The sequence below is a fragment of the Pelmatolapia mariae genome, linkage group LG4, assembly GCF_036321145.2.
Source record: "Pelmatolapia mariae isolate MD_Pm_ZW linkage group LG4, Pm_UMD_F_2, whole genome shotgun sequence".
Classification (NCBI taxonomy): domain Eukaryota; kingdom Metazoa; phylum Chordata; class Actinopteri; order Cichliformes; family Cichlidae; genus Pelmatolapia; species Pelmatolapia mariae.
Window position 1 is genome coordinate 12,513,401 of NC_086230.1, and position 27,392 is coordinate 12,540,792.

General features: G+C 40.2%; 1 protein-coding gene across 4 annotated transcripts; it reads right to left on the reverse strand.

The window, feature by feature from the left end:
- Positions 1-27,128, reverse strand: rbbp6 (retinoblastoma binding protein 6). Of its 4 annotated transcripts, XM_063471497.1 has the most exons (20): positions 27,079-27,128; positions 19,397-19,530; positions 18,428-18,515; positions 15,912-15,960; positions 13,168-13,212; positions 12,963-13,051; positions 12,720-12,816; positions 12,047-12,189; positions 10,657-10,826; positions 10,226-10,329; positions 9,888-10,058; positions 8,249-8,400; positions 7,765-7,867; positions 7,594-7,666; positions 7,415-7,457; positions 6,986-7,318; positions 6,745-6,876; positions 3,850-5,916; positions 2,590-2,680; positions 2-1,892 (listed from the first exon to the last, which is right to left on the reverse strand). In XM_063471497.1, exons 2-20 carry the CDS (start codon positions 19,461-19,463, stop codon positions 660-662), a joined length of 5,250 nt encoding a protein of 1,749 aa, XP_063327567.1. In that variant the 5' UTR covers positions 19,464-19,530; positions 27,079-27,128; the 3' UTR covers positions 2-659. The 4 variants fall into 4 exon arrangements, with proteins under 4 accessions (XP_063327565.1, XP_063327563.1, XP_063327567.1 ...); XM_063471495.1 differs by lacking the exon at positions 27,079-27,128 and having other exon boundaries at positions 1-1,892; positions 12,047-12,186; positions 19,397-19,932; XM_063471493.1 differs by lacking the exon at positions 27,079-27,128 and having other exon boundaries at positions 1-1,892; positions 19,397-19,932.
- Between the last annotated feature and the right edge of the window lie 264 nt (positions 27,129-27,392).

Here is a 27,392-nt window from a genome sequence, read left to right on the forward strand (position 1 = left end):
ACACAAGATTTTAGATTTTTTTAAATTATTATTTATTTCCCTCAAAACAGGAAAAACTAAATTTGCCTCTACTAAATCATTCATCTATCCAGCAGTTTTTAGATTAAACATAAAAAAAATTAATAAATAAACAAAATACAACACAGAGGTTAAATCCTAAATATTCACAGTAGGCTGTGCATTTTAAATGATCACAATCTTTTTCTCAGTAATCCAAACGCACCCCTGTGCGAGGCAAGGCAAATTATTGACTGACTATTCAAAATGTAAGATTTCCATCCATAGCAGATTCATGTGAATCGTAACTGCTGGCAGTCCTGAGCAAGTTGTAAACAAGTGCAAAAATCCTTCAAGTCAAAATAATTCAAGAGCGTTAAGCTTCGCAGTGTGATTTCAGTCACATTCATTTTTTTTGTGATTTTGTATAAAGTGCCATTTCTTCACAATTTTATACGAGGATTGCGAATGCTATAAATTAATTATGAAGATCTTAACGTGATACAAAACGTATCCTGGAGCAAAAATTAAACAAAAGTAACAACAACAACAACAACAACAAAAAAACAAAATCCAGGCACCTGTTGGTCAGAGAAAATAAAACATCATTCAAGTAAATTTAACTTCATTTTTAGAGTCGAGGTGACACATCCGAGTGGAGATCAGTGGTTTTCCTTTCGTTTCCACCTGTCAGCCCCCTCTCCTCCGCTCTCCTCTTCTGCGCCCTCTCTTCTTTTCTTGGACTTCTTGTGTTTGTGTTTCTTCAGCTCTCCGTCCTGCGGTTGCTCCGGGGTTGCCTGCCTTTTCTCTTTTTTCTGCCTGTTTTGTTTCCTCTCCTTCTCTGTCCTCTTGTCGTCTTTGCTGTTCCCCTGGCTCGCTGACGAGCCGACGCTGCTGCTTCGGCTGCTGAGCATCTCCCCTTCCTCCAGATCCCTCCCTCCACCGAACCAGTTTTCTTCTCCATCCACTTTATAATCAGCCTCATGCTCCCACCAGGCACCTCCTCCCTGCACAGCCATCATCCCTCGATTTTCTCTCCCCTCTTTGCCTTCTTTGACGAATTTCTCAGCCTTGTTTGGTTTCCACTCTTCTTTTCCAGCTTTGCTCTGCATTAACCCCAAATGAGGGGAATCTCTTTGAGAGTATCCAGGAGATTCAAAGGGGAGCAGGTCTCTGCCTTTACCCCGGCTGTGGGAGTGGCGTGTTCCTGGAGCTCTGTCTTTATTTCGATCACTCCCTGATGAATCTTGGTGGTTACTGTGGTAGTGGCTGTAGTTTTTATCTTTGTATCTGAGATTCAGTGATGGGTCTCTGTGTGTTTTCTGTGCATCTTTTTCAGGCAGGTTGGGTTCCCTGCTTATCGTGTTGCTTTCCCTGTTTCTGGCACTGGTGAATTTCCTGCTGGGACAGGATGAACTCTTGTTGCTACCCTGGCTGCCCCCGTATTGCAGATCTGTCCTATCTGCATTGTGTGATGTTGAGAAGGAGTAAAACTGAGAGGAGGTGGGGAGAGAGGCAGTGCGTTTTTGCTCTTTGTCCCTGTCTCTCCCGCTTCCTTCCTCTCTTGTTTGTTCTTTTGACCTTTTCCTCTCTTCTTGCCTCTCCCTCTCTCTGTTCCTCTGCCTGTCCATCTCTCTCCTCGTCTCCCTGCCTGCATCTGCAGACGTGGTGCTTACAGCTCTGTCTTTGCCACTAGAGGGAGCCACACTTCTGTGTGACCAGGAGCAAGCAGAGTCTCTCTCTTTCTCCCTGCGCCTCTCTCCCTGCTGTTCCTCGTCACCCTCGGCTTTGTTGATCACTGATGGTTGCGGCAGAGTCAAAGAAACACAGTCAGTGTGAACTCTGGCTTTTCCTTCATCCTGCTCATCATCTCTCTCCCATGTTGATCGGGGTGCCTGGGAAATAAAAGTAAAAATACAATGTGACTCAGATGTCATGACTTTTTTTTTTTTTTAAAGGGAGTAAGTCATAGTCATAGTAGCTTAAGCATCATTAGTTAATATTAATCTCTGGCACTCTTCCTCATGTAATCAGTTGTCCTGTTTCCTTCCCTTAACCCACAACTGGTTGTAACAGGTGACTGTTAAAAGGGAGTTTTTCCTTTTTGAGTTTCTTTTTTTTCACTGCCACCGAGTGCTTGTTCACAGGGGGTTATCTAATTAGGGCTTTCTTTCTACTATTGTAGGGTCTTTACCTTACAGTATGAAGTGCCTTGAGGCAACTCTTGTTGTCATTCAGCACTATATAAATAAAACTGAATTGAATTGAGTGACAGAATGGTGGCACAGTGGTTGCCTGATACCAAGATCCTATATGTGAATCCACCATCTGGCCGGGGCCTCACTATGATGAGTTTGTATTCCGGTTCTCCAGCTTCCCCCCACAGTCCAAAGGCATGCAGTTAAGTAGGGTTCTACATTGCCCATACACTTATCTGTTTCTCTGTGTTAGCCCTGCCCACACTGGGGACCTTTCCGGGTATATCCTGCCTCACAGCCCCCCCACAACCCTGAGTAGAATAAGAGGAAGAAAATGGATGGAGGGATGAACTTAGGTGGTGGATGCTTATATAACCTGGGCTGACATACACACCTGAATGTGTACCAGCTCCTTCCATCTTTCTTGGGTGTATTTCTCCAACGTTTTCACCACTGTCCTCCTGTGACAACTCTCTTCTTCACTGCTGCCCAACACACATACACAAGATTAAACATCACATAAAAGAAGATACACAGCTGCAACACTAGATCTCTTTAGTCTTTAATTGCATCCTAGGATGTTCTTTAGTCTTTGTAGATCCCTGCGGAGAAAATTTCGTTCTGTGTTTTATGTGTTAGGAGCAGTGGGCGGCCACCCTGCAGAGACTAACTCGAGTAACAAGCCACTGACTCAATTGAAGACATGAGGAAAATTAAACTAGCATGTTTTAACAGTGAGGAAAATCTGAGATCCAAGAATGCATGTGAATGTTAGACAAGGTGCTTGTTGTGAAGATGTGATAAACAAATAGCTGAGCTGGTGGGACAAATAAAGATAAAATGATAAGACTGCAAATTCTGTGAAGCTCTGATAGGAAAATATTTCCCTGACTGTTAAAGACCAATCCAGGGTATTATGTTCTTATATTAGAGGTAAAACAGTGTTGAACTTAATTTACTTGTTAATTATCTAATGTAAAAAAAAAAAACTATAGTAATCCAAATGGCTGTTCAGATAAATTTTGGGTTTTCTACCTGCTTCCACTTTTTCCAGTGAAAGGAAATACTGTTGTTCTTCGTTTAGGAACAGTTTAAACTGAATACACATGTTTAGGTTCAGTAGTGGTGTTCAGACAGAAAAAAAGACATATGACGATGTCACCACAACTTGTAACAACTTGGTAAGGTCTGGTAGTGTACTTTGATCTAGACTTTGATATTTTATTATAAGATAAGATAAGATAAGATAAGATAAGATGACCTTTATTAGTCCCACACGTGGGAAATTTGTTTTGTCACAGCAGGAAGTGGACAGTGCAAAAGTTATGAAGGACAATTAGAATAAAATAAAATAAGAATAAATACAGTACACAACTGTACAGAATAGAATAAAAATAGAATACTATATACAGTAGAATAAAATAGAATAAAATATACAATAGGATAAAAATAGAATACAAATGCTATATACAACAGAGTGAAAAATACAACGGTGCCAGAAAGATTATTGCACATTTGTGTTATTGCACATTTGTGGATCAGATAAGATAAGATAAGATTCTTATTTAATCTAAACATTTCTTGGAAAATGCAGCTACAAAGATTAAAATGAAGACAGTTGAGAGAAAAAAAATGAAAGCAGTGATGTTCTGACCTGCCATCACCCAGCTTGGTGTTAGGTCCATCTTGGTGGCCTTCATTTTTGCTCCTTGATGAGCTGAACCTCAGTGTACCTTCCTCCCTCGTCACCATCTCGACACCTTCCATCAGCTCCTCCTTCCACGCTTCTTTGTTTTCTTGCTCCTTCTGCGAGTCTCCCATCTCTTGATCTTTGTCGTCATCTCTCAAACTCTCTTCTTCCCCCTTTCCTGTCTCACTCTCCTCCACTCCTGTGAGCGCACAGTGCCATAAGTCTAATTCCCTCTCGTCTTCATCGTCTTTTCTTTCTCTGGTGTCTTCCTCCTCTCCTGCAATCGCTCCCTTATCATCTCTGAAGGTAAATTTGTCCCATGTCAGTCTTTTTTCTCCCTCACCTTGTATCAGTTTGTCTTCAGAACGGTCTTCCTGGTTTCTACTGGATTCCTTTTCATTTAGTTCACCTCTGTTGACCCTCTGCGCCTCCTCTCTATTTTCAGGGTAATTGATGTTTTCCTGCGCCTTCCCTGTAACCTCGTGTTTTCCATCGTTCTCCTCTTTCCTTTTGCCATCCAGGTTGATGTTGATGCTTATCTTCATCTGCGGTTTCACCTTCATCCCTTCCTCCCAGATGTCTTTCGCTGTCAGAGGCCATGTTTTCTTCTCTGACTTCTTCTCTGTTTTTTGCTTCTCTTTGTCAAGTGGTTTCAGGAATTCACTAAGACGGTTTTCAGGCTCCTCTGCTGTTTTCGTTTTCAGGTGTTTGCCACTTTGCATCTCACCAGAAAGACTACCATCCCTTTCATTCTTCACCAGATCCTCATTCTTTCTTTTCCTATTCTTCTCTGATTTAGAGTCAGGAGTTTTGCTGCCTCCAGGGTTTTCTTCTCGCTCTTTGCTCGTCCCGTCTAGCTCTTTGTTGGGTTTTGCTTTGTGCTGTCTCTTCCCATCACTAAAGTCTTTGCCTCTTTTCCAGAATTCCTCTCCTTCTGAATTGCTTCCTATGAATTTTCTTTCAGGTTGGTCTTGTTTCAGGACAGTTTGGTCTGAATCTTTCTGTACTGGAGTACTATGCTTGCAGGCCTTTGGTTCACTGCTGTGCTTCCTCTTGTCCTTTCTGCTGTCATCTCTAGAGTTTTCAGCATGAGGGGGCGAAGTCTCCTGTCCATTGTCTTCAGGTTGTTTCTTCTTCTTCTTTTGTTCATGTTTCAGTGGGCTCGACTCCTCCAGTTTTTTCAGTGGCTTATTGTCTGTACTCGGTCCTTGCAGTTTCATTTCCATGCTACTCTTTGAAAACGTGACTTGTTTATGTCTTGACTTCTCATTGCACCTCTCAGTAGATGCTCTTGGCTGAGCTCTGTCTTCAGATGGCGTGGAGCGACCGTCACTGGACGACTGAGATGGAGGTGATCGGCTGTCATTAGCCTTATAAGACATAGAGGAACTGCTGTCACTGCATGACTGAGACGGTGTGGAGTGACTCTCGCTTGAAGAATGAGATGGGGGAGAGCGACTGTCACTGGATGACTCCGACGAGGGGGAGCAGCCATCCATCTCAGCAGGGCATCTATCTTGTGGTTGGTAGCGAGAGTTCAAGCTGGCTTGTGATTGATTTCTGCTTCTGTCTGTGCTCACCCACTGAGGGGGAGGAGGAGGAGGAGGAAGACTGAGTAGGGGAACAGGCAGCTGGTGGAGCTGGTGATAGCTGCTGAAATATTTCTCATACCACTCTTTGTACTCATTCTTCCACTGCAGGTAGCACTCCCTGTCCAGCTCCAGGCTGTTTGCTCGACTTGTGCACGTGTTTCTGGAAATACTGTCCTCCGAGTGTGCCGCTTCCTTCCCTGAGCGTTCTCCCCGCTTCCTGGAGTGGTTGCTGCTTGAAGATGACTTCTTGCTAAGATGGCGACTGTGATGGCGGTCCTTTCTGCCTGATAGAGACTTGGACCTGGAATGACGAGCCCTTCGAGGTGAAGACGACGAGGACGGTGTAGGTGAGCGCGAGCGTTTATAACCGTAGGTATAAGAGCTAGGCTGGCAAGAGCGTGTGTGAAGGTCTCTCTGATGAGAGTAGGGAGAGCGGTGTCTAAAGAAGAAGAAGAAAACACAAGACAGTTTTCACTGTATGGAAAATACATGGTTATTGGTTGGTGGGTGTTATTAGGTGGTTGTGGAGGAGTGGGTCGCTCACTAACAAGAAGGCCCCTTCAGTCTGTACCCTTGGGAAAGTTACTAAACCCCAAGTTACCCCTGAGGTATGTGTTGGAGTGTTTGTGTGTGTGTGATTATTAGCAGGTGGAAACAATGGGCAGCTACAGGTACTCTGGCATTTACCTGAATGACAGACTTGACTGGAGGACCAAGAGTAATGCTGTGAACAGGAAGGGAATGAGCAGACTCTACTTTGTGAGAAAGCTCTGATGTTGGAGATCTTCTACCAGCCTGTGGTACTGATAGAAGATCTCCATCATCATCATGAGTGGTACTGCTATTGTCTTCTGCTCTCCACCACAAACAACCCATCTCACCCATTCCAGTCTACACTACTGAAGCAGGGGAGCTCTTCTTCCCTCAAACTAATTCAACCCCACTTCCATAAAGAATGCTTCAGGAAATCATTCCTACAGTTCTCTTAGATTTATACTGTACATACTATTTTTTAATGACATTTGTACTACTCTACATTTGTACTAAATGTTTTTATATTATTTATTTACTCCACAAATGTAATGTGAATTTTCAGGTTTTTAAACATAACAATGCTGTTGGGTTTTTTTTGCTCTGTATTTGTCCTGCATGTTTTTAGTATACAAGTCAGTTTCTGTCAGTCCTGAAGATTTTCATTTCAGGATGGTGCAAAACAGCACATGCAAAATACTGTAAATAACATTTCTGTAAAAGGGCCACAAAATACCTTGATCTGCTTCTGGAGCGAGAGCGAGACTCAGAGCGACTTGAAGAGTGAGAGTAGGAGCAAGAGGCCTTGGTTGTGGAAGACTTTGAATGTGAAGACGAGCATCTGTAGCCAGATGCTCTTTGAGGTGACCTGAGTGACAAAAAGTGACATGTAAAGATATAAAATATATATTTTATGTTCAGTTTATCATGTACATCTATAGAATAGTATAAACATAATGCTGTAAGTAGGTACAGACCTCTCTTTTTTCTTTCTCTGATACTTGTACCACTCCTGGGGAATGAGGCGAGGGATGGAGGAGGAGGAGGTGGTAGTAGAGGAGCAAAGGGATGGGATAGGGGTACCCTGGGGGGCTGGAAGGGTCCAGATGGGTGTGGCAGGTGGGTATCCAGGAGGGTAAGTGCTGTGCGACTGTTGAGCTGATAAGTACGTGTGAAAAAGTGGGGAGGGAAAAAGAGGTGGTGGAGTATTTGAATATGAAGAGGAGGATGATGTGGAGGGGATGGTAGAAAGCTGCTGGGTATTAGATTCAGTCTTTCCTCCAGCGAGACAAACCAAAGATGAAGAAGAGCTATAAGGAAGGTACATGAAAGGTAAAAGATGTCAGTGTTTAATGAGTGGAAAAAGGAAAATACAAACCCCTAACTCAGAAACACACACTACCGACCTCTCCAAGCTGACTGAGGATTCAGGGTATACTGGGGTTGGACCTGTTGATTCAAAGAAAAAGTGTTTTTTTTCCTCATTATTTCCTGATTTTAGTGACATTACTGGCATGTGTCTAAACACAAGGCTAACAGTAGGGAATAGATTATCACACACTGATAATGTTTATTAGTCACTCACCTGAGCAGGAGTGTTGATTCTCTTGACTGACGCTACCTGTCAGAGGCTGCTCTGCTGCTGGAGTGTCATTATCCTAAACAGACACAAATGCCACAAGATTTCATTAAAAAACACAAACAAAAAAACGTTATTATTGAGTGAGAATGACTGTTCCTGTATGAATGTCCTCACCGGTGTTATGGGCTGTGACGGTGGATCAGTCGGATCTTTGTTTGAAACCTTTCCAGACAGGGCAGCACCTGCTGAGTCACTGCACATCTTTCCTTCAATCTCACTGAGTAAATACATCACAGTCAGCACAACATGATCGCAATCATTTAAATTCTCCTCTTCTTACCTCTTTAGCAACACTGCAAAGCTGTAGCTACAGTGAAATTACTCCAAAGTGTTCTTTTTTATAAATAGCAGCACCAGCTATTTTAAAACCCTTTGATTTTAAATTGGAAATACAGTAGTTAAATTCACAGTTTATCGTTAGACAACGAGCGTTACTTCATTGTCAGGCAACACTAGGACCTCCCAAACAGCTTTAAGTGTGTTTTCAGTGCTCTCTGGCTGGAGTGGGACATCTTCAACATCCTCAAATATTATGACGATCGTCCACAATGTGGATGTAGAAATACCCATGTAAAAATCAGTGTAATATTATACATACTTCTCAGATATTTCCAGCTGGTTTTCTAGAGGCTGGAGGGATGTGCCTGCTGTGTCATTCTCAGAGGCTGGGTCTGTAGTTGCAGGTTGAACCTCAGAGACTTGAGACTGTGGTGGTGTATTTGCAGTCTTTAGATGATCCAGAAGAGAGTCCTGAACAGGGGGTATACCAAGAAAACATTGCAGAGATCAAAATCCAATGGAACAAACAAGGAAGCATGAATGCTAAGGAAGATCTTTTTAAAACAGAATCCCAAAGCTTAAATGATTATTCGTAATGATGGCTAATTTACTGGGCTGATCTACAGAATTAAATTAAATTAGATGGTTTTTTTTACGATTGCTGTGCCACACATAAGATGAGCTAACTTATAGAGCAAGTTAACAGCAAATGGTGAAAAAACAGAGGTATTTTACTCTTGCAACAGCAGTAGAAAACAAAGTTTTCTTAGTTTTTAGTAACTTTGTAAGTTTACCACAAATAGATCTTAATTGAATCGAGTCCTCATCAGCTCTGTCGCTCTCTTTATTATTTTGTCTCTCAGGTTAAATACCTTTTGGACAGCTTTTTATTGCTTGTTAACATAAGTGCAATAAAACTTAATATGCTGTTGTGAACTTTATTACCATTGTTTTCTCAACAATTTCTTCTTGTGTGCTACACTCCTTATACAATACGGTGCACACACAATAAAACTAGAAACCGGGTAAGAAGAAACTATCATGACTGCAAATTAAAGGAAACTGCAAGAGTTTTAAAAATGATTTTAGTCGTAAATATGAATTTAGCATTTCATATTCTTTTCATTTGTCCCTTTAAAAAAAGATAAAGTTAAGGGATGATTTTGTTAAATCAAGTCTAATGTTGCCTCTTCTTTACAGTGAGAAAGGTTATTAATTTAATAATAGTACTGGAACTTCTTTTCAGTAGATACCCAAAGCCAAGGGGTCTGTATCAATATCAGGCCTGAAAAAGTTGGATCACTGCACCTCATTTGGGAAACGTTTCATCAAAGCCAATAAATGAAACCAATAATTTACAATAGAGGAATATAGTACATTAGGACTGTGCGATATGGCAAAATATATCAAGTGATGATATTAAAATGTCTATTGTTCCTTTAGATGACGCTTTGCAATAGTTACCACGGCACCACAGGAAGGACCAGCCAAAAAAACATCCGGGTTCTCATTCCTAAACGAGGGGCTAGAGCCATCGGGTGCTCAAAATAAACCAGAAGAAGAAAATAGTGGCCATTACAACTTATATTTGTAAATATATAGAAAATATATAGAAGCTCTTATGTTACTGCGTGGGGTCATTTAGTATGTGTTGCTACAGGTTAACGTAAGGCTGATATTGATATGTTAAAAAGTACTTTTGATTTGGTTATTATATAAAATATTCACTGAATTTACAGAAAATGCACTATACTGTGATTTATATCATTATCAGGATAACAGATGACTTATATCAGGATATGAGACATGTGTACATGCATGTTTCTTCTTTGGGTAAATACAGAATGTTGCAGAGACCTACCAAAGGTCTTATCCTGCAAAGAAAACAGTAATTATATTATTTGCAGGTTCTTTATTTTTCCTGCCTGCCAGGTGAAACACATTATTAAAAGGCTCACCTGCTGGCTTTGGGATGACTGCTGAGGTTTCTGTGGCTGGCTCTGCATGGGCAGAGGGGGTGGGGTAGGGACAGGCGTTGGTGCTGGAGTTAGATTTTGAGACTGGGAGGTGGCTGGTTTTCTTTTCAAGCTTTTGTCTTGTCCTTGTTCTTTCTTAAAACTGTTGACAGCCTGTGGTGGGAGAAAAATGGATGGAGAGCAAAGTGAATGCTGAATACTGAATCTTCTGGTATGACGTTACAGATCAACAATACAACATCAACTGTACCTTGAAAAAGAAAGCATTATTACAAACATTTAATCTATAATATATAATTATTATCACTCTGTCAATTCACCTGTCTGAGAAATTTATTGGCTATCAAGGTGTCAGGAGAGACTTCTAATTGGTCACAGGTGGGACAGATATGGTACTCTGATTCCAACAAGGCAGTGCGAATACCTGAGTGAGAGAAAAGGAGATTAAAGAGCAACCAGAGCACTGTTTATTTGTACAATAATGTGACACAGTCCTACAGTTTGAAGCAGTGCCGTGCTTTCACTGTCGAGAGTACAGACTGTACATGCACTCGTGTTTCTGCTGCTTTTGGTAGGCAATATTTGCACATTTTTGCTGATATCTGTGATACACTTAAACATTTCTACAATTTTGTACTTTGTGTAATTAAGTTTTTGAGTTAGTAAGAACTGGATATATAGATATATTAGGTTCAGGTGATTAGATGTTTAAACTATTAATTTATCTTATGTGTGTGTAGCAGACACTCACATTCATCACAGTAGCTGTTTCCACAGCAGGGTATGACCACGGCATCAGCCAGCAGTTCATTACAGATCAGACAGAGGAGCTCGCTAGGTATGGGATCATCCTGGTCTTCAGACTCGGGCTCCTGTGCAAGGAAGGGAGGTTTCTCCTTCTTGCCAATAGCATATGCCTCTCTATGGACAGAAAAAAGTACATGCACATTTACTTTTGTGTCCAGCCCAGCATCATTATTGCACTTTTCTGTTGCGCTGTCTTGTGTTTGTATCGTTCTGTTCTGTCTGGTGTTGCACTGTCTTTGTTTTGGGTTTTTTTGCAATTCCTGCAATTTTTTTCACACTTGCACTTTATGTAGTCCTGTGTTGATTGTCTTTTATATGTAGCACCATTGTCTTGGAGGAGCGTTGTCTCGCTTCAGTGTGTACTGTACTGCTGCACATGGTTGAAATGACAATAAAGCCTCTTGACTTTTATTTATTAACAGGATGCTTTTAACTAGATTTACTTCAACTGGGTACCTTTAAGAGAAGGCTGTTAATTTGACATTTGACTTACAAAAATGGCTACTAATAAGCCAAAAGTATAGAGCATGGACTGAAAAGGAGGACATCTATCTATATAAAATACAGCTCTCTTTCAAATAACGACTCGTTACAACAGTGGTATGCAGAAGAGCATCTCTGAATGCACAACATATCCAACCTACCTGCCACTCCTGTCAGCTGAGAACATGAAACTGAGACCAAAGTTCACACAAGCTAACCCAAATTATAAAATGGAAGGCTGGAAAAATGTTCCCTGTTCTGATGAGTCTTGATTTCTGCAGAAATATCTGAATGACAGGGTCAGACCTTAAACTTAACAGCTTGAAAGCTGCCTTGTATAAACAGTTCAGGGTGGTGGTGTAATGCTGTGGGGGATATTTTCTTGGCACACTTTGGGCCCCTTAGTATTAAGTGAGCTTTGTTTAAGTATAGTTGCTTTGCTCCATATTATTGCTGACCATGTCTGTCATGACCACAGTGTACCCATTTTTTGATGGCTTCTTCCAGTAGGATAATCCACTTTGTCACAAAGCTCAAATGAACTTAAACAGCTTTCTTAGCCATGACAATGAGCTCACACAATCCAGTAAAACACCTCTGGCATGTGGTCAAACAGCAGATTCACATCATGGAAGTGCAGTCGACTGATCTGCAACCTATGTGATGCTCTCATGTCAACGTGGACAAATCTCTGAGGAATGTTTCCAGTACCTGGTTCAATCTATGCCATGAATAATAAATGCATTTCTGAAGGCAAACTCTAAGAAAAAGTGTAAATTAATTTATTTCCTAACTGTCAAACAAAAGAAACATTAATAAACACACATAGTAACACTTTAATTTACACTCACGCATCTATGGCAGGGATTGCATAGCGCCCACAGTTGGTCAGCTTGGCGCCTTTTATGTTGGGATCATCCACTTCGACCATGAAGGAACGTGGGATGCCCGTGCTCTTTTTTATCCTCACAGGTGCCTCAGAGTTTTTATCCTGCTGTCAAAGACAGAAACATCTACATTTAAAGGCACACATTCCAGCTTTATATTTAAAAAAAATATTTTTTCTTGTCTAGTAGACTAGCTTTGCATGATTGATATGTTAAATAAATCCTCAGCCATGAATAGCTGAAACAAGATACTCTGATTGCCTCATCCTTGCAAACTGAAAGTTTGAAAAGCAGATGGGTGAAGCTTTTGTGCTCACAGCCAGAGGTATCTCTCTGAGATGACCATATTAGGATAACTCGCTGATGTAATATGGAGCCAATAGTAAAAAGAAACTGCACATGTGCTTATCTCATTATCTGGAACCTTGGCCGTTTTTAATATGTTGGCTAAATAATAAATATAACAGAAATCCAGGAAAAGCATTACAGATATCTGAAGTACACATGTGCATACGCAAACACTATCCGCACTCAAAGAAATTATACATTTCTACATTCTATACTCACCCAGGTTTATTTTTCAATTCACGATTTGTACAAGTAGCTAAGTCACTTAACAGATACATTATGGTCTTACCCCGCTGGAAGGACAGTTCCTGATGTGGTGTCCTGGATTTCCACAGCGATAACAGGTGTAATTCGCAGAAAGGGCATTGCTGGGTTTTGTGTTTACACTGGAGAATAATAGGAAGAGCCGAGTGAGAATGTGTAATGTAAAAAGGACATCAACCAATAAAGAAGGAAAACGTAAAGAGAGATATGAGAACATGAGAAGAGTTTAAGAGATGGAAACTCGACAGTGTGATGATACATGACTCACTTCATGGGGTCATAGATGGACTGATTTATCATAACTTTGATCTTATCCTCCTCTGATGCATCCACATCAACCAGGTTAGCCATCTGCATCTAAATGCATGATGCGCAGCATACACAAAGACGTCGGGTGAGGATCAGTGTTCAGCTTGGACTGAAGCATGTAAACCAAGATAAACGTGCGTAACAGAAATAGAAAATAGCATTACCTTGGAGAAAAAGGACAAGGCTCTTGTCGAACTGTGATCATCCATCTGTTAGAATTAAACACAAAAAAAGTTTCATAAAAGTAATCATGACGGCCGCCCCCGGTTACCCAGCTCGTGGAAAAAGATTAAAATTGTTTATCCAAAAATGTCTGAAAATAAAGTTTGAGGTTTGACATACAAGCATACACAAAACAAGACATTTGAGCTACAAACTTTTACCCCCAAACTGGGCTAAACCACAATTCACAAAGTTTTAGTTGTGATTTCGTAAAACAAACTGAAAGTAACAAGTGTCATTTAAATGAACATAAAATTTGCATCAGCATCCATCTGTGATTTTCACAGTGTGACTGATCACTGTCCACACAGCTCACACTGCATTTCTCCAAACTCTTCAATTTAAAATGTAAAGAAAACTTTACAAAGCATCCTGGGAATGTACACTTGTCCAGCCAGCATTTTTCTGAGGGGGGGGGGCATTTATTATTATTGTCTGAGCATCTATTTATGTTATCCTCCTCTACTGTGCTGGAACAGAGGAGCAAAGAAAGAAATCCAAACTGCATGTGTGACAGAGGCTGTGAATTGTTGGACAGGAAAAACCTGTTTAACAGGTTCTGGTGTAGTAGACTTTAAATGGAAACACTGTAGAAACACGCATGCAGAAACACGCATGGCCCCAAGAGGATTAATCCTGTGAGCTTTACCAGCTTGAAACTGAGACTTTGGCTAAGACCAGAATGTCTCTGTTGGACTGTTGTGAAAGTTTTGTGCAACTTTCAGAGCTGTAACTGCTTTAATGAGTCTTTAGCCTCATGTAGATCAGTATTTTGATTTGTACAAATGTTTGGCTGATAGGCCAGAAAGCATGCCAAATAGGGTAAATTAAACTAAGATAAAGATAAAACATCCCTGAAGTGAGCCATTAGCTGAAGCTCCTACTATACAGAGAAATTAAATTCACCAGCATGGGAGTATCCTCATTACTTCAAAAAGATATGCAACATTCACAAAAAAAGGCACATACAGTACACATATGACTCAATGTTCAACGTTATGAAGGTCAAAAGATGGTACTCTGAAACATCTGTTTGTTTCGCTCTGATATCATCATTTAAGGACGTCAGCTGTAATAATTTATACTCAAGTTATGTTATACAGGAGCTGCTGATGTTAAGTGTTGTGGCTACAATTCTTTGTTAATGTAACACATTTTTGTAAACATCTAAAAAGTCCAAATTCACACTTACACCACTTACAATGTAATTTATAGCTAAAGCCGCCACTTAAACCTTAAAGTTAATGTCACATTTAAAATGCAGCATTCAAATCAAAAAGAAACACCTCTTGACTGAACTATATGATATTGTTAATGTGAATTTCAGGTGATGTCTTTTTGGTCTGCAGCTCTCTGTCTCTACAGCTTTGATTCCCAATACCAGTATTGTGCAAGCCCCCCAGCACGAGGAATCCAGTATAAAATGGGTGGAGTGGCCCTATAAGCTTGTTAAATGGCCTGTGATTCCATTGTCTTTTCTCTGTGTAGAAGTGTATTAGCGTCACCCTCCACAGTGAAGAAACACATACTCAATACATAACACAGCTTGATATAAATAACTTTATTGGTAGAAAAAAAAAACAACAACAACACAAAATTAAAAAGTCTGTCCAAGTCGGTCCAACAGACTCAAAAGACTAGCAGACACTTCTCCTACTGAGAAACCAAAGAGAGAAATCAGGTCAGTGCACACCAGTTAAGACTGCAGCAAGTGAAAGCTTGACTTTACCATCTTTAACTGAATTACACACAAGACCGCACTATAGTGTTTTAGAATGAAATACTTACAATGCACAGCTTGGTCCCTGAGGAATGAGCTTCTTTTGTTCTTGTTATAGATCAGAGAATAAGCCTTTTTAGCTCTGTTACTTTAGCAGTCGATGGCATTTATTACTTAAAGGCATGTAACATGACATGGCTATACAACTCTAATTTCAGCACAAATCTGCATATTTCTCCACTTGAAGGGTGTCTTCTAATAACGGTGTCCATTACACCAAGGCAGTGATTTCAATTATGGTGGTTCTAAATTAATCACATTATAAATCATCAGTAAGAATTTGAAACTTTACAGCAGCCTGATAAATTAAAGCTATGCAGTATTTGCCCAGAGTTGATAGAATTTAGACCATAAAAAGTGCTAAAGTGGCTTCTGGATGAGGCACAACTGGGCAGTGCCAGCATCATTACACAGTTGGGTTTATCAGCTGTGAATAGCTGGCCTGCATGATAATGTTTGACCCACCCGCGCAGCTCCACCTCCCACAGACAGATACTGAACAATCTTCAACAATAGACGCTGACTGGTGACACAGCAGCTTGATAACATAACAGCTGAGAACATTTATTTAATAAAAGTGAGCACATACGACCTGTTTAATTGTAAACTTTTTTCTTTTTAAATGTTTTTTTAAACTTTTTTAATCAGTTATATCAAACACTTAAATTGTTATACTGTGATTGTAAAATACATATACTGAGATTCCCATCAGCTTTGATCCATTTTGTCTGCTTAATTAAAGAAAACGATGCATGTCACGTGTATTCTATGTATTATTATTCTTTGTTATAAAATGCAGCCTGCCATTTTTAAAAGACACAGCCTTTATTAAAAAAAAAAGAAAAAAAAGTGTGTGTTTTGTGGAACTGAAGGCAAAGTGCTGTGGGATGTGGTTTGGCTACATACTGCTCTGCTGGCTCCAAAGGCGTGGTGAAGCTGGACCTCTGATCGCTCACTGAAAAACAACAAAAAAACATTTTTAAACCAGAGTCCTCTACGACGGTGTGAGGCACAGATTTATTTTTTTTTCCCTGACAGAAGTCAGTTGTCCATATCCAAACAGTCTTTCCATGTAAATTAAAGAGCACTTTTAAAAGCTGCTTCAGTGAAAGTGATGGATAATGAAATCTACAACGGAGTGCTTTCTCTTGTTAAGAAAAATGCAGACAAAGCAGGCAAATCAGGTTACAGCAGCGTGCATTAAACAAATCAAGAAGATATCTTCCCGCAGTGACCTTAAAATAAGATTTCTGTGTTTTTCCATACAGAGCATTCCCTGCCGACGTGCACAGCAGGGACAGTACCACACATACATAATTTTATATATCAAGAACAACAACCCTGAAAGCTGCCTACTTGATTTGCCTACTCACACTGCTGAAGCTCCACATTGGCCTAAAAACAAACAGAGCAGGAATGCAGAGTTTGTCCCCTGTGATTACATTGGAAATACCCCAGGAGGGCAGTTCTTGATGTCCACTCAACGAAAAGGGCAATTTCTGAAATGCCAGCAAAGCCAGTTGTTCACATGGGCACCTGTGAACAACTAGCAAAACTGAAAAGGATGAATATTTTCTGTTTCTGAGAGACACATTGGGAGTGTTAACACACTCAGAAGAGTGTATCAGAAGAGCTAATACAAAGGTACAGACAGGCTAAAGTTCAGTTCTTGTGTTGTTTAGATCTGATGGAACAGAAAACAGTGAATCACCTCAGAGTTCAGGGTTCTTCCTGATATGTGGACTAAATCCTTGGTGTGGATCTCATGGGCGGAAAGCTAAACTGATATTGTTAAACTTCTATAAACCCCCATTCCTCCAAAATTTGGATGCTTGTGTAAAATGTAACAACATGTAGAAAAAGTGTCTAAAGATACAACTTATTTCTATTTGGTTCTTTGGTTCAAATGATTATTTTCCCAAGTCGTCTTATGCATAGGTCAGCATTAAGGGGCTTACCAAAGCAAAACCACGCCTCTAAGAATGATCAAGGATGAGGACTGGACTGAAAATGAGTAAAAAAGCAGCCAATGTCCAAAGAAAAGCATTGAAAGACTTTCAGAAAGCCTTGAGAACTATTGCTGAACACCACTTTAAATTAATTTAATAAATAAATAAAAGTCTGGCTCCTGGGAAGTAAAATATACAGAAATGATAAGATTTGGGAAAGTGTTATATGAAATGAATAAGCGCCTTGAGGCAACTGTTGTGATATGGTGCTATATAAATAAAATCAAATTGAAATGTAATTGAAAGATGTCAACATTGACAATTATTTTGTTTGAAAATATCCTCATATTGAATTAACAACAAAATGTTCACACAAAGTTAGAACAGGGACATTTTTTAAGTCTCTGGGAACTATTAACCTGCATTTGTACATGCAGCAATGAACCACATGACCAACAATAGTTTTCTTGAGCACATACAGTTAGTTCCACTCCCTCATCTAGAGATTTTGCTAGATTACAAAAATCTTTTAATTACATTAATTACAGAAGGTGACGAAATCCTTTTTTTTTTGTAGATCTTATGTTGAGAAATACTATTGAGAAAACTATTGGCCAAAGCATAGCATGCCTTTCATTACAGAATATTTTCTAAATTAGATACACTTGATATTTGTTTGGACAATGTTTAATAAAAACAAGGTATGAATGATCACTGCATTGTTTTTATTTACATTTTAAAAAGTGTCCAAGCTCTTTTTAGAAACATAATTAGAAATGATTGTGATTTATTGTTGATTTTTTGTTTGTTTGTTATTGCTTTTTTGAGGATAAACAAGTCCCCTCATGCAGGTGGAGAGCTCATTTTCTGCTTTTAATCTTGTTGGCAGTGTTACGCCACTAATTAGCCCTCATTCCTCTCACCAGTCTGTAGGGTGCTGACACGGCTAGTCACATGACCGCCAGTCTGTTCCAGCGAGGTCCTGCTTTCCAAGCATAAAACCCACAACACTGCTGGTTCTACTGCGTAAGCCTGACCAGTGATTTGGGTAACCACTGAGTTTGTCACCATGTAGTTTCCTCAGAGTATTTTCTCATGGTCATGTCATGCAAAATCCTCAAACTGAAATGGCCTCTACCTGCAAACCAGTGCTTTTCATGAACCACAGCAAAAGCTTTACAGTCAATGACAAAATAAAGCAAATTAAGATTCTTTTGCTTATTAAAATTATTGTTTTTTGGGGGTTGGTTTTTTGGGGTCAAGGTAGACTCTTATTAGCTTAACTGAATCTTTAGCTAGTATCCACTGCTACACCTGGCTCTTGATAAGTCCTCTTGCAGTGAAACCTCAAAACTGTAGGTAAAGCTTTGGATTCCAGGTTGTAGCTTGCTCAGGCAGGGTGGAGCCTTTGCTATGGCAGGGACTAATAACAGTGCAGGAAATCAGATGGCAACTCCAAAAACATAGACTCACTTGTTGTGGGTCTTGCTGCTCGAGCTGGGGATCCTTCTGACGATGACAGATGAACCTTTGGGGATCAGACTGCCACTGTCAGTGTACTCTGAGAGGGAGAGATGAAGATAGTGAGGCTTTAAGGGTAATGATTAGCTCACGAGAAAGAATCTTAACTGGAATCTTACAAAAAGAAAGAAGATAAGAGCATAAGATTAGGTCTCAGCTTGACTGACAAGCCAAATAGGTAATAATGTAAAGTCTTAAAATATGCTGGGATTGCAACAAAGATAGATTTATCCATTTGTGAAAAATGTCTGTCTCAGCAGCCAGCATTGAGCCCTTATAACTTCATGAAAAACTTCTGATTGCTTGATGACATGCTCTGTTACCTGAGCCACAGCCGCCCCACAATAGCCAAACATCCCAACGAACTTGTATCACCCTCATGTGCAATATTCACAACAAACCTGCTCCATTACACTCATTTGATCCACCCCCATCCTCTTACAAAGTTCATTACATATTTAATCTATTTTTTGGCCATGTTTACTTTTGTTCATGCCACAGTATATGACAGCAAATACTCTAATAACGGATTCATGTGCATGCGCATCTGGGAGCTCTTAAGCGTATGGTAATGAATAAAGAGGTGCTCCTGTTCCACCTTTGCTATTTTTAACTCAGGCTTCCCCTGAGACTTGCACATGCACTGACAGGGCTCACCCACCACCACCGTCAGGCCTCACGATTAAAAGCATGAGGCGTAAAAGCGGCAGGAATGTGGTCCATTCATTAGGCCCTTTTGTCCTAGCTTGACTTTTCTGGACCCCCCACTCCCTGCCCTGTTTAACCTGAAAGAGGTGACGCACCGCTTACCTCTGTCTCCAAACAGCTGTGATAGCAGAACCACGTGCTTTCCGACAAAGTTGAAGACGTTGACTTCAGTTTAAACAAGCTTGTTATCAGTGCACACTCATGTTTTATTACCTTCTTTGGTCTGCGCGTTTGTGATCTGCAGGTCGCAGTCCGCGGCTCGGAGCTTCTCCCTGCCCATGATCTGCCTCTTCAGCTCATTCAGCGTGATGTGCACGCCATCAAAAACCACCGTGTCGTAGCTGAGTCTGGAGGAAAATTTATAATGAATGTGAGGCATGATGAGAAAAAAAACCTCCTTCAGTCCAAAGTTGACTAAAAACCGACAGCTGACAGCTTTTCTGCGATGCCAGGAAACCTGCACTGTGCCAGTTGCTATGGGACTACAAAGTTAGCTAGCTGACGTTAGCAGCCGGTGCACCGAGCGATAGCGGTTCAGTGCTAACAGGCTGAAGCGTCAATTAACAAGTGCCTCACAAAAAGTGGCTTTTACGGGATGACATGACCCGACGTCTGCTCCGACAGCCGCAGAAATTTAAATAAGAGCGCCTTCAGTCGGTTTCGAGTCTATTTTGAACTTTTATTCGCAATAACGTTGCTCTCGATCTCGAGGAGTTCGCTGACAGAAACCACCAGCTGTTTCCACCAGCAACGGCTCGTCAGCACAGGGCACGCTGCAGCTGATGCCGCGTTCACGTGACACCCCGCAACTTCCGAGCCTCCAACTTTACGCCAGCTCACTCAGCCGTGCGTGGTGATTATAGAGCTAACAGATCGCACATTTTCCTAACGCTTTCAACGCATCCAAATAAAACGCTTCTAATTGCGCAATACCAAAGTGAGTATTGCGCAGATAGCAACGAAGGGAGAAATACTGCAGCAAAATCTTCGTTTCGTCCGTTAAATCGTTAAGAAAGGCATTTTAAAAAAAACCCAACAACAAACACATCAAATCACTCTTTGCAGAATGTAGTTATTCTAACCAGCGCATATGTAATTTCACCAATGTCATGTTTTGTTGTTAAATAATTAAACATTTCTTTAATTATAATATTATCTGTAAAATCTTTGCCGTGAGATATCCTGGCACAATTCTTAGTGAGGACAGCGAGAATTTAAGCCTGCTACATCATGTCTAATCATAACTATGTTTTGTAGCTGATGAAGATTGGTTATACCATAATGTTGTAATTTAATAAAATAATAGTAGGCTAAGTGAGACAGTGTCTTGAGGTTAGAATTTAAGATTTTTTTTTTTTTAAACGCTCCTATGAGCACTTGTCATTTATTTGGGTCTGTCGTGTCTTTCTCAACTAGTTTTGCCATCCAAAATATTTGATTTGATAACTTAAAATCTCGAGTTATTTTCTTAATTTCTAGCTATTTTTTCTGAAATTTGAGATAATAAACCAAAATTTGAACTTTTTAAAATGTATTTGTTTGTTTGCTTGTGGCAGGAACAAGCGTCCATACATTAAAGGGTGAGTCCGTGTTCTTGTTGTTTCTTAGCGTTGAAGGGCCCTTCTTTTTAGTTCTTTTTCCTTTCTTCCTTCTTCTTTTCTTTAAATTACGTCCCCTTTCAACGTAACCAATATCTCCATTAAAGAAAAACAAAGAAATAAACAAACAGCAAAAAACAACAACAACAAGGAAGTTATACAGAGGATGGAATAAAATCACATTATTTATATCAAGTAAGACTACACATCAGGCACCATTGGGTTAGTGTACAGTATAAATAATCCACTAGAGGGACACAAAGCACCATTTATGATGCTTTCCTGTTGGCTGAATTTTAGTATGGTGCAGTATGAAGTCAGTCTAAAAGGTTCAGATTTTGACTCATTTGGAGCAACAGTCAAAGTAAAACATGCTTCTTTTTTTGCCCCGTTTTATTTGTATAAGTCTCCTATTTCAGTTAGTCTAATTTCTGTAATTAGTGACTTTTGGGTTTCCAGCTGTTCTTAGTAGATGGTTAGTAGATGTACATTTTAAGGTGTTTTTGGCCTCCATATTCAATATCCCTTCTTCAGTGCATCCACTATCCTCTTTGCACTCTTTAACTTTGTCTCCAAACCGCTCACCCTGCGATGTCCCTCTGTCTCCCATAGTGGAGCTCCTTCTTCTCCATCAACACTGTTACAGAAAGCATCACATCTGTAGTGCTCTTTTTCAGCCTGAAAGCCACATTTCTGTTCACTGATCGTGACCAATCATCTAAATCTAGTTTCAAAAACTCTTTCTCATGAAGCTCATTAGCTTTAGCCCTCTGTACAACTCTGCACGTCACCCTTCTTTTTGAAAATGAGTACCAGTACACCTTCATTCCTCAGACATCCTCTAAATGCCCAGGATTGTCTTAAAAATTCCATTTTGGTGAAAAAGTCCATTGCCCTGTCCTTCCCCTCCTTTCCCTGTGTTTGCATGGTCCTGGGTTCACCAGGCTTCCCTGTGTTAGCTCTGTGATATACCGGTGAGCAGGGTGTTTCCTGCCTCTGGGCCTGTGACAGCTTTTCCTGAATTGGAAAAGCTGTTAAGAAAATGTGTGGATGTACAGGCTCACTGGCTGGTGACTGCAGTTTCATGTTTAGGGTTCAGCTAATCTTTAAAAAAAAATCGAAACTAGTTCTGCAGCACTAACAGCAATGATGTAAATAGGAAGGAGGTGAGGAACCAAAAACTGAGGAAACAAGTATGGCTTAGGAAGCAGGGCCTGTGACATCATCGCCACAGGTTGGTGGCAGGGGACAGCCGTGCACCGACACACAGTGCTGGACTGCAAGCTGATTGGTTGGACTCAGATAAATGAAGGCAGAGAAAGGAGAGATGAGAGAGGAGTGCTTCTGCACTCAGTCCTCTTTCTTCCTTCAGTCTCTCGCTCTGTTCCTTTCTCTCCAGCCTGCTCTGCTCAGAGGAGGGATTTGCCCTATCTTCCCTGGCTTAGCATACCATTGTGAAAGCAGTGGGAGGATGGAGAGATGCAGAAGGAAAAAAGAGGGGGAGAGGATGAAAGGGAAACAGCTGCTGCCTTTAAACTGATGTTCTTCTTATCGTGATATAATACAGGATATGTTCAGTGACTCATCCATCAAAGAGCTGCTTGGAAACAATTATATCCTCTGCTTTATGTGTGTGTGTGATTATGCATATTTAAATTCTAGGCATATGTTTTATTTAAATATGAATTTGTTTATAGTGTCTGTGTACGGAAATCTATATCAACTAGAAGAAAAGGAAGCATTAGATGCAATCATCTGCGTCACGACAAAAAATTATAGTTAGATACAGTGAATCATCAAAGTATCACAATCAGTACTTTTATTGTTGCTGGAACGCCAGCAGGTTCTAATTTTCTGTCTGACATACATTATATAGGTTCTTGTCACATGTATAATTATGCATCTGGTCTATAGTAACCATATGGCCGGTCTGTTTATAGGCTGAGATGAAAAGCTGATTGGTGGATAAGTGAGAACTAATGAGGCTGAGTGTGCCACCAGCCCTTGTTGACAGTTTAAACACCACTTCGGTGAATTTGAAAAGTACCGTGGGGTTTTCATCTCATTGTATTATTTCAGATTATTCCTTTCTGGCCTGGTTGTTTAAGTTAAAGCCTTAGAGCAGTGGTGTCAAACATAAGGTCAGAATCTGCCCTGCAAAGACCCACCAGACAGCTTTGGAAAATGTGAATGAGCGCATATAGATTTTAACCTTTCATAAGTTTTACAGCTTTTCCTATCAATAATAATTTCCCCCCATACTACACTAAAGTAATGAAGTTTCACTGGTCCATCCAACGTAAGATCAATGTGAGCTCTGTGTGGCCCCTGATGTAAAATGAGTTTGACATCCCTGCCTTAGAGGATCCCACTGGTTTGAGCCAGGAAAGCTGTTTGTTGTTGCTTCCAGCCTTTCCTTTATGGAAAACTGTGGTAGATTTCCAAAAGAGATATCTGGCTGAAACCCCTTAAACAATAAATACAGGAGATACCTCAGGTAGGGGTATCCAGTGCCTTGATGATACTAATCAAAGCCAAGCGAAGGTTAGATTTTCTTTGGTTCAAATGTATTAAAATGAATAATACTGGTTTTTGTGATGCCCAACTTGCCTCTTTTGTCTACAGTCCAAATAAATGTAATTACATGTAAACTGTCCGTGTCATTTTGCTGCAAAAGTACAATGTAAAATGTTACATTTAATAAAATGTGGTCAAATGAAATTCATATATTTATAGTACACATTCAGTTTATACCAAGCATATTTTCCTCATTGGTTAATTATTTGAATAAACAAACCTTTTATCTTATATATTGCAGTTGCATTGTATTCAAACTAATGCGCCATGTTTATCGGTGTAGAAGGTTTGATGAGTTTAATAAAATAAAAGGGTCTGAGGATGAAGAATCCTTTTTTGATTGTATAAGTTGTCTTGAAACTGGAAATGCCTTAACCTCAACCCAACAACAACTGCTGCATGGAGTTGGCTACTCACCTGGGCTAATAAACGCAACGCACAAGTCTAAACTAAGCTCAGGTTTCATGACAAAAACACTGCATTGTTAAAAATAATGGATGTGATGAAAAACTGCAAATTACTTGTTTACATAGGAAGGTATGAGTCTTTCTAAGCTATCTGTAATTTTTTATTTTGGGGTTTAAGCCCAATGAGGAGTCTCTAAATTGTTCAGCTTTAGCTGGTGAACAGTCCAGAACCTAAAGATTTCTAATTCTCTTTACTAAATCAGGAAAAAAGCAGCAATTATTTGCATTGGTGAATTTCTGATTGTTTCCATGGAGTGAATCCCTTGTTACTCATCTTTTTTCTATATCCTCACTATAACAGAAGGCCCATACTTTGTGCCTTATTGCAGATGGAGAGAAAGCATACTCTTTGGACCAAAGTGCAAAAAAAGCACCAGTTTCTTCTTTTTTTGCCATCCTCTTTCGTTCCTTGGTATCATTGATTCTCCTAATCGTCCTTCCACCGATATCTTTAACCGTTGATGCTTTCCTCCCCTCCTCCCCTCCTCCTCTCGCCCTCTTGTCTTTCTGCTTGAGCAGAACTCACAGCTCTGAGCCTTTTTTCACGCTTCAGATGGCCATAGTGTTACTACACTCAAGCAGCACACACACACACACACACACACACACACACACACACACACACACACACACACACACACACACACACACACACACACACACACACACACACACACACACACACGTGAACATATGAGGCTGCACTCTTTGTCAGTGACAATGACTCTGAGTGCTCCTCACTCACAGCTTGACCTTCTCTGAAAGCTGAATCGTCTCTCTCTCGAACTCAACATTTACCCACTCAGTCTGCAGCTTTAACTCGCAAAGCTGGATGCCAGTCTACGAACACTGGACTGACATTACATGACTGAGAAAAGCATTTCGGTGGATTGGTAGCCATTATAGCCACATGGCTCTTGGGATGCTAGTGTCAGGACTCTGATGCTTTACACCAAACTGAACTATCTCAGCATTTACTGGAGGAGTTACAACAACCTTTGTTGCAGGCATGCATGTTTGTGATGATCCCCTGACATATTTCCTCGAGCCACTAGGCTGAAACTTGCAGTTTCATTTGGGAAATACTGTAAAACAACCTTTCAAGATAATCTTTGACTTAATGTCAAAATGTCAATTTAATCAATATTTTGATTTCAAATCAAGTGTTTGCAAAGCTAATCTTTAAATACAAAGATAATGTCATAGGTAAATCCTCTACAAAGCTGCTTGCAGACTCTTATTATGGGCATATAATTGATATTTTTGAGTTCCAGAGTAACATTTGGAACATGAAACACATTACCATACCTACACCTGTCCAACTGCTTGTTAACACAAATATCTAATCAGCCAATTACATGGCAGGAACTCAGTGTATCTAGGCATGTAGCCACAGCCAGGGCGACCTGCTGACGTTCAAAAGCAACCATCAGAATGTGGAAGAAAGGTGATTTAAGTGACTTTGAATGTGACATGGTTGTTTCTTTGTTTCTTCTTCACAGTTTGGGCCCTTAGTACCAACTGAGCATTGTTTAAATGCCACCGTCTATGTGAGTATTGTTGCTCACTATGTCCATCCCTTTATAACCAGAGTGTACCCAATTTATGATGTTGGTTGTCAATAGGATAACACACCATGTCACAAAACTCAAATCATCTCAAATTGGTTTCTTGAACATGACAATGAGTTCACTGTACTCAAGTGGTCCGGTGTTGCTCCCAGTGTGCCGTATAAAACACAGGATAGAAAATATGAGCTCAAATAACAAGTTTAACAGTGCGGGTTAGGTTAGTCAAATACTCGTCCATGAGTGAATTAATACTCACTCAGTCACTGGATGCATGTATCGAGACAGACAAACAGGCAACCAGACAGACAGGGAGATAAATAATTAGGACATCAAAGCTGGCAGCTATTCTCCCTCAGAGCCTCATTCAGTCACAAACAGCTGTTATAGGGGGGTGCCCAAGTGGGACACAAACATTCACTCACAAACACTCGTACTTGTGTGTGATGTTCGGCACTTGCCTGGAACATTACTAAACAAAAACTTGGTACAGAAACCTTCAGTATTCAGACAAAAAATATATTTGTCACAAATTTCTGTTTTATTTTTAGGAGGAAAGACACTACTGACTGCCACTGCGCTATGAAATAATCTGACGTGGGGCTCCTGCTGGTAAATGCTCAGTGTCTTTATGGGCTATTAGCATAACGGGGGCATTTTCTGTTATTGGGCTACTGGAGCTGAAGAAAGCAATCACGATAGTAGCATTGTGCTCAGTGGGAGGGTGGGGTTTTAAAACGGAACAATGTGGTAGTGGGGTAAAATAGCTGAGAGGATCACGAAGGAGGAAAAAAAACACTGTGTCAAGATGAAAACAGGAAAAAAGAAAATGCAATAATGAAACATAGGTGACGGTCATAACATCTCTTTGAAACAGAGGAGATGAGCAGCGTGACAGGCTGACAAAAAGGCTCATATGGAGGCAGTTTGGAGGAACAAAAGCAGAGTGGCATTCAATCCTAGTGTGGCACGGAGACTCTCGTAATCCCGTCATCCATTTGAATCGATAAAATCAAGACGTGGAGTGCCATCTCTTGACGTCAGAGTCATGAATATTTATGTGGTGAATCCAAACTCTGTGCTAAAGCCTTCCTCCACGTATTACATACATTCTTACTGCCCTCCTTTCAAGTTATATTTAGATACTATATAATATGACATCTATAAGAAACTAGGGTAAATACACAGCATGCACTGTAAGTAAAGCACTATATCGTTTCACAGCTGTCAGTCACATTGAAGACACAAGGAAGAAACAAGGATAAGCCACGTAAACTTCAAAGGGAGCTTTTAAGTTAATTTCCAGCTCCATAATTGAATTCTTTTACAGTAGAATCCATTTTCCAGAATTCATATATGATCTTTATGTAATCTTTGTTTTAGCTCTTCTTTGTTTAAGCTAGCTCTCTTCTGATTGGCTGCTCTTCACAAACAGAAGGTCTAAACAGAAGATGGGTGGGACTTCTGTGTTCTCAGCAAATGTGCCTGAGACAACTATTTTAGGTATATTCAGGATTAAAGAGGGATGGAAATATCTGGAACTGTGCTCTTGTGTGTGCTCAGTTAATGAGTTATTAATCTGATAGGGAGGGTAATGAATGTCATTACTAAATGAGGTTATTTTTTTGTGTGGTGCAAAAAGGAAGCACTTGCTCAGTAAAAATAATAAGATAATGAGATCCCACCTTCAGCATTCCCCTCTTTCCTTCTCTTCCGTGTAATACGTTCATGGTGCAGAGGTAAAGTTGTGGTTGTGGTAGTTCGCAATCTAGCTAGTGGCACAGAGGAGGAGAGGGTATAAACAGAGTAGCATTTTTTTTAAGTTGCAGATAATTTCAAATGGAACAAGTATCACCAAACACAAGCTGTTTCTGTGCAGTTTAACAAAATGTGTAACAAAATGTAGAGTTGCTGTATTTCCCAGGGAGAGAAACGTTAATGTGCCACACGGAGACAAATGGAGAAAGATCTAAAGGACACAGGTAATTTTAAAAGGTAA

What these genes read in the sequence shown, in the direction of transcription:
- rbbp6 (XM_063471493.1), bottom strand. Translation starts at nt 19,562, where the DNA reads ATGCCTCACATTCATTATAAATTTTCCTCCAGACTCAGCTACGACACG. An exon ending in CAGCTGGAAATATCTGAGAA is followed by an intron (nt 7,868 to 8,248) that starts GTATGTATAATA and finishes GTATTTACTCAG; the next exon opens with TGAGATTGAAGGAAAGATGT. An exon ending in GAATCAACACTCCTGCTCAG is followed by an intron (nt 7,458 to 7,593) that starts GTGAGTGACTAA and finishes TTGAATCAACAG; the next exon opens with GTCCAACCCCAGTATACCCT.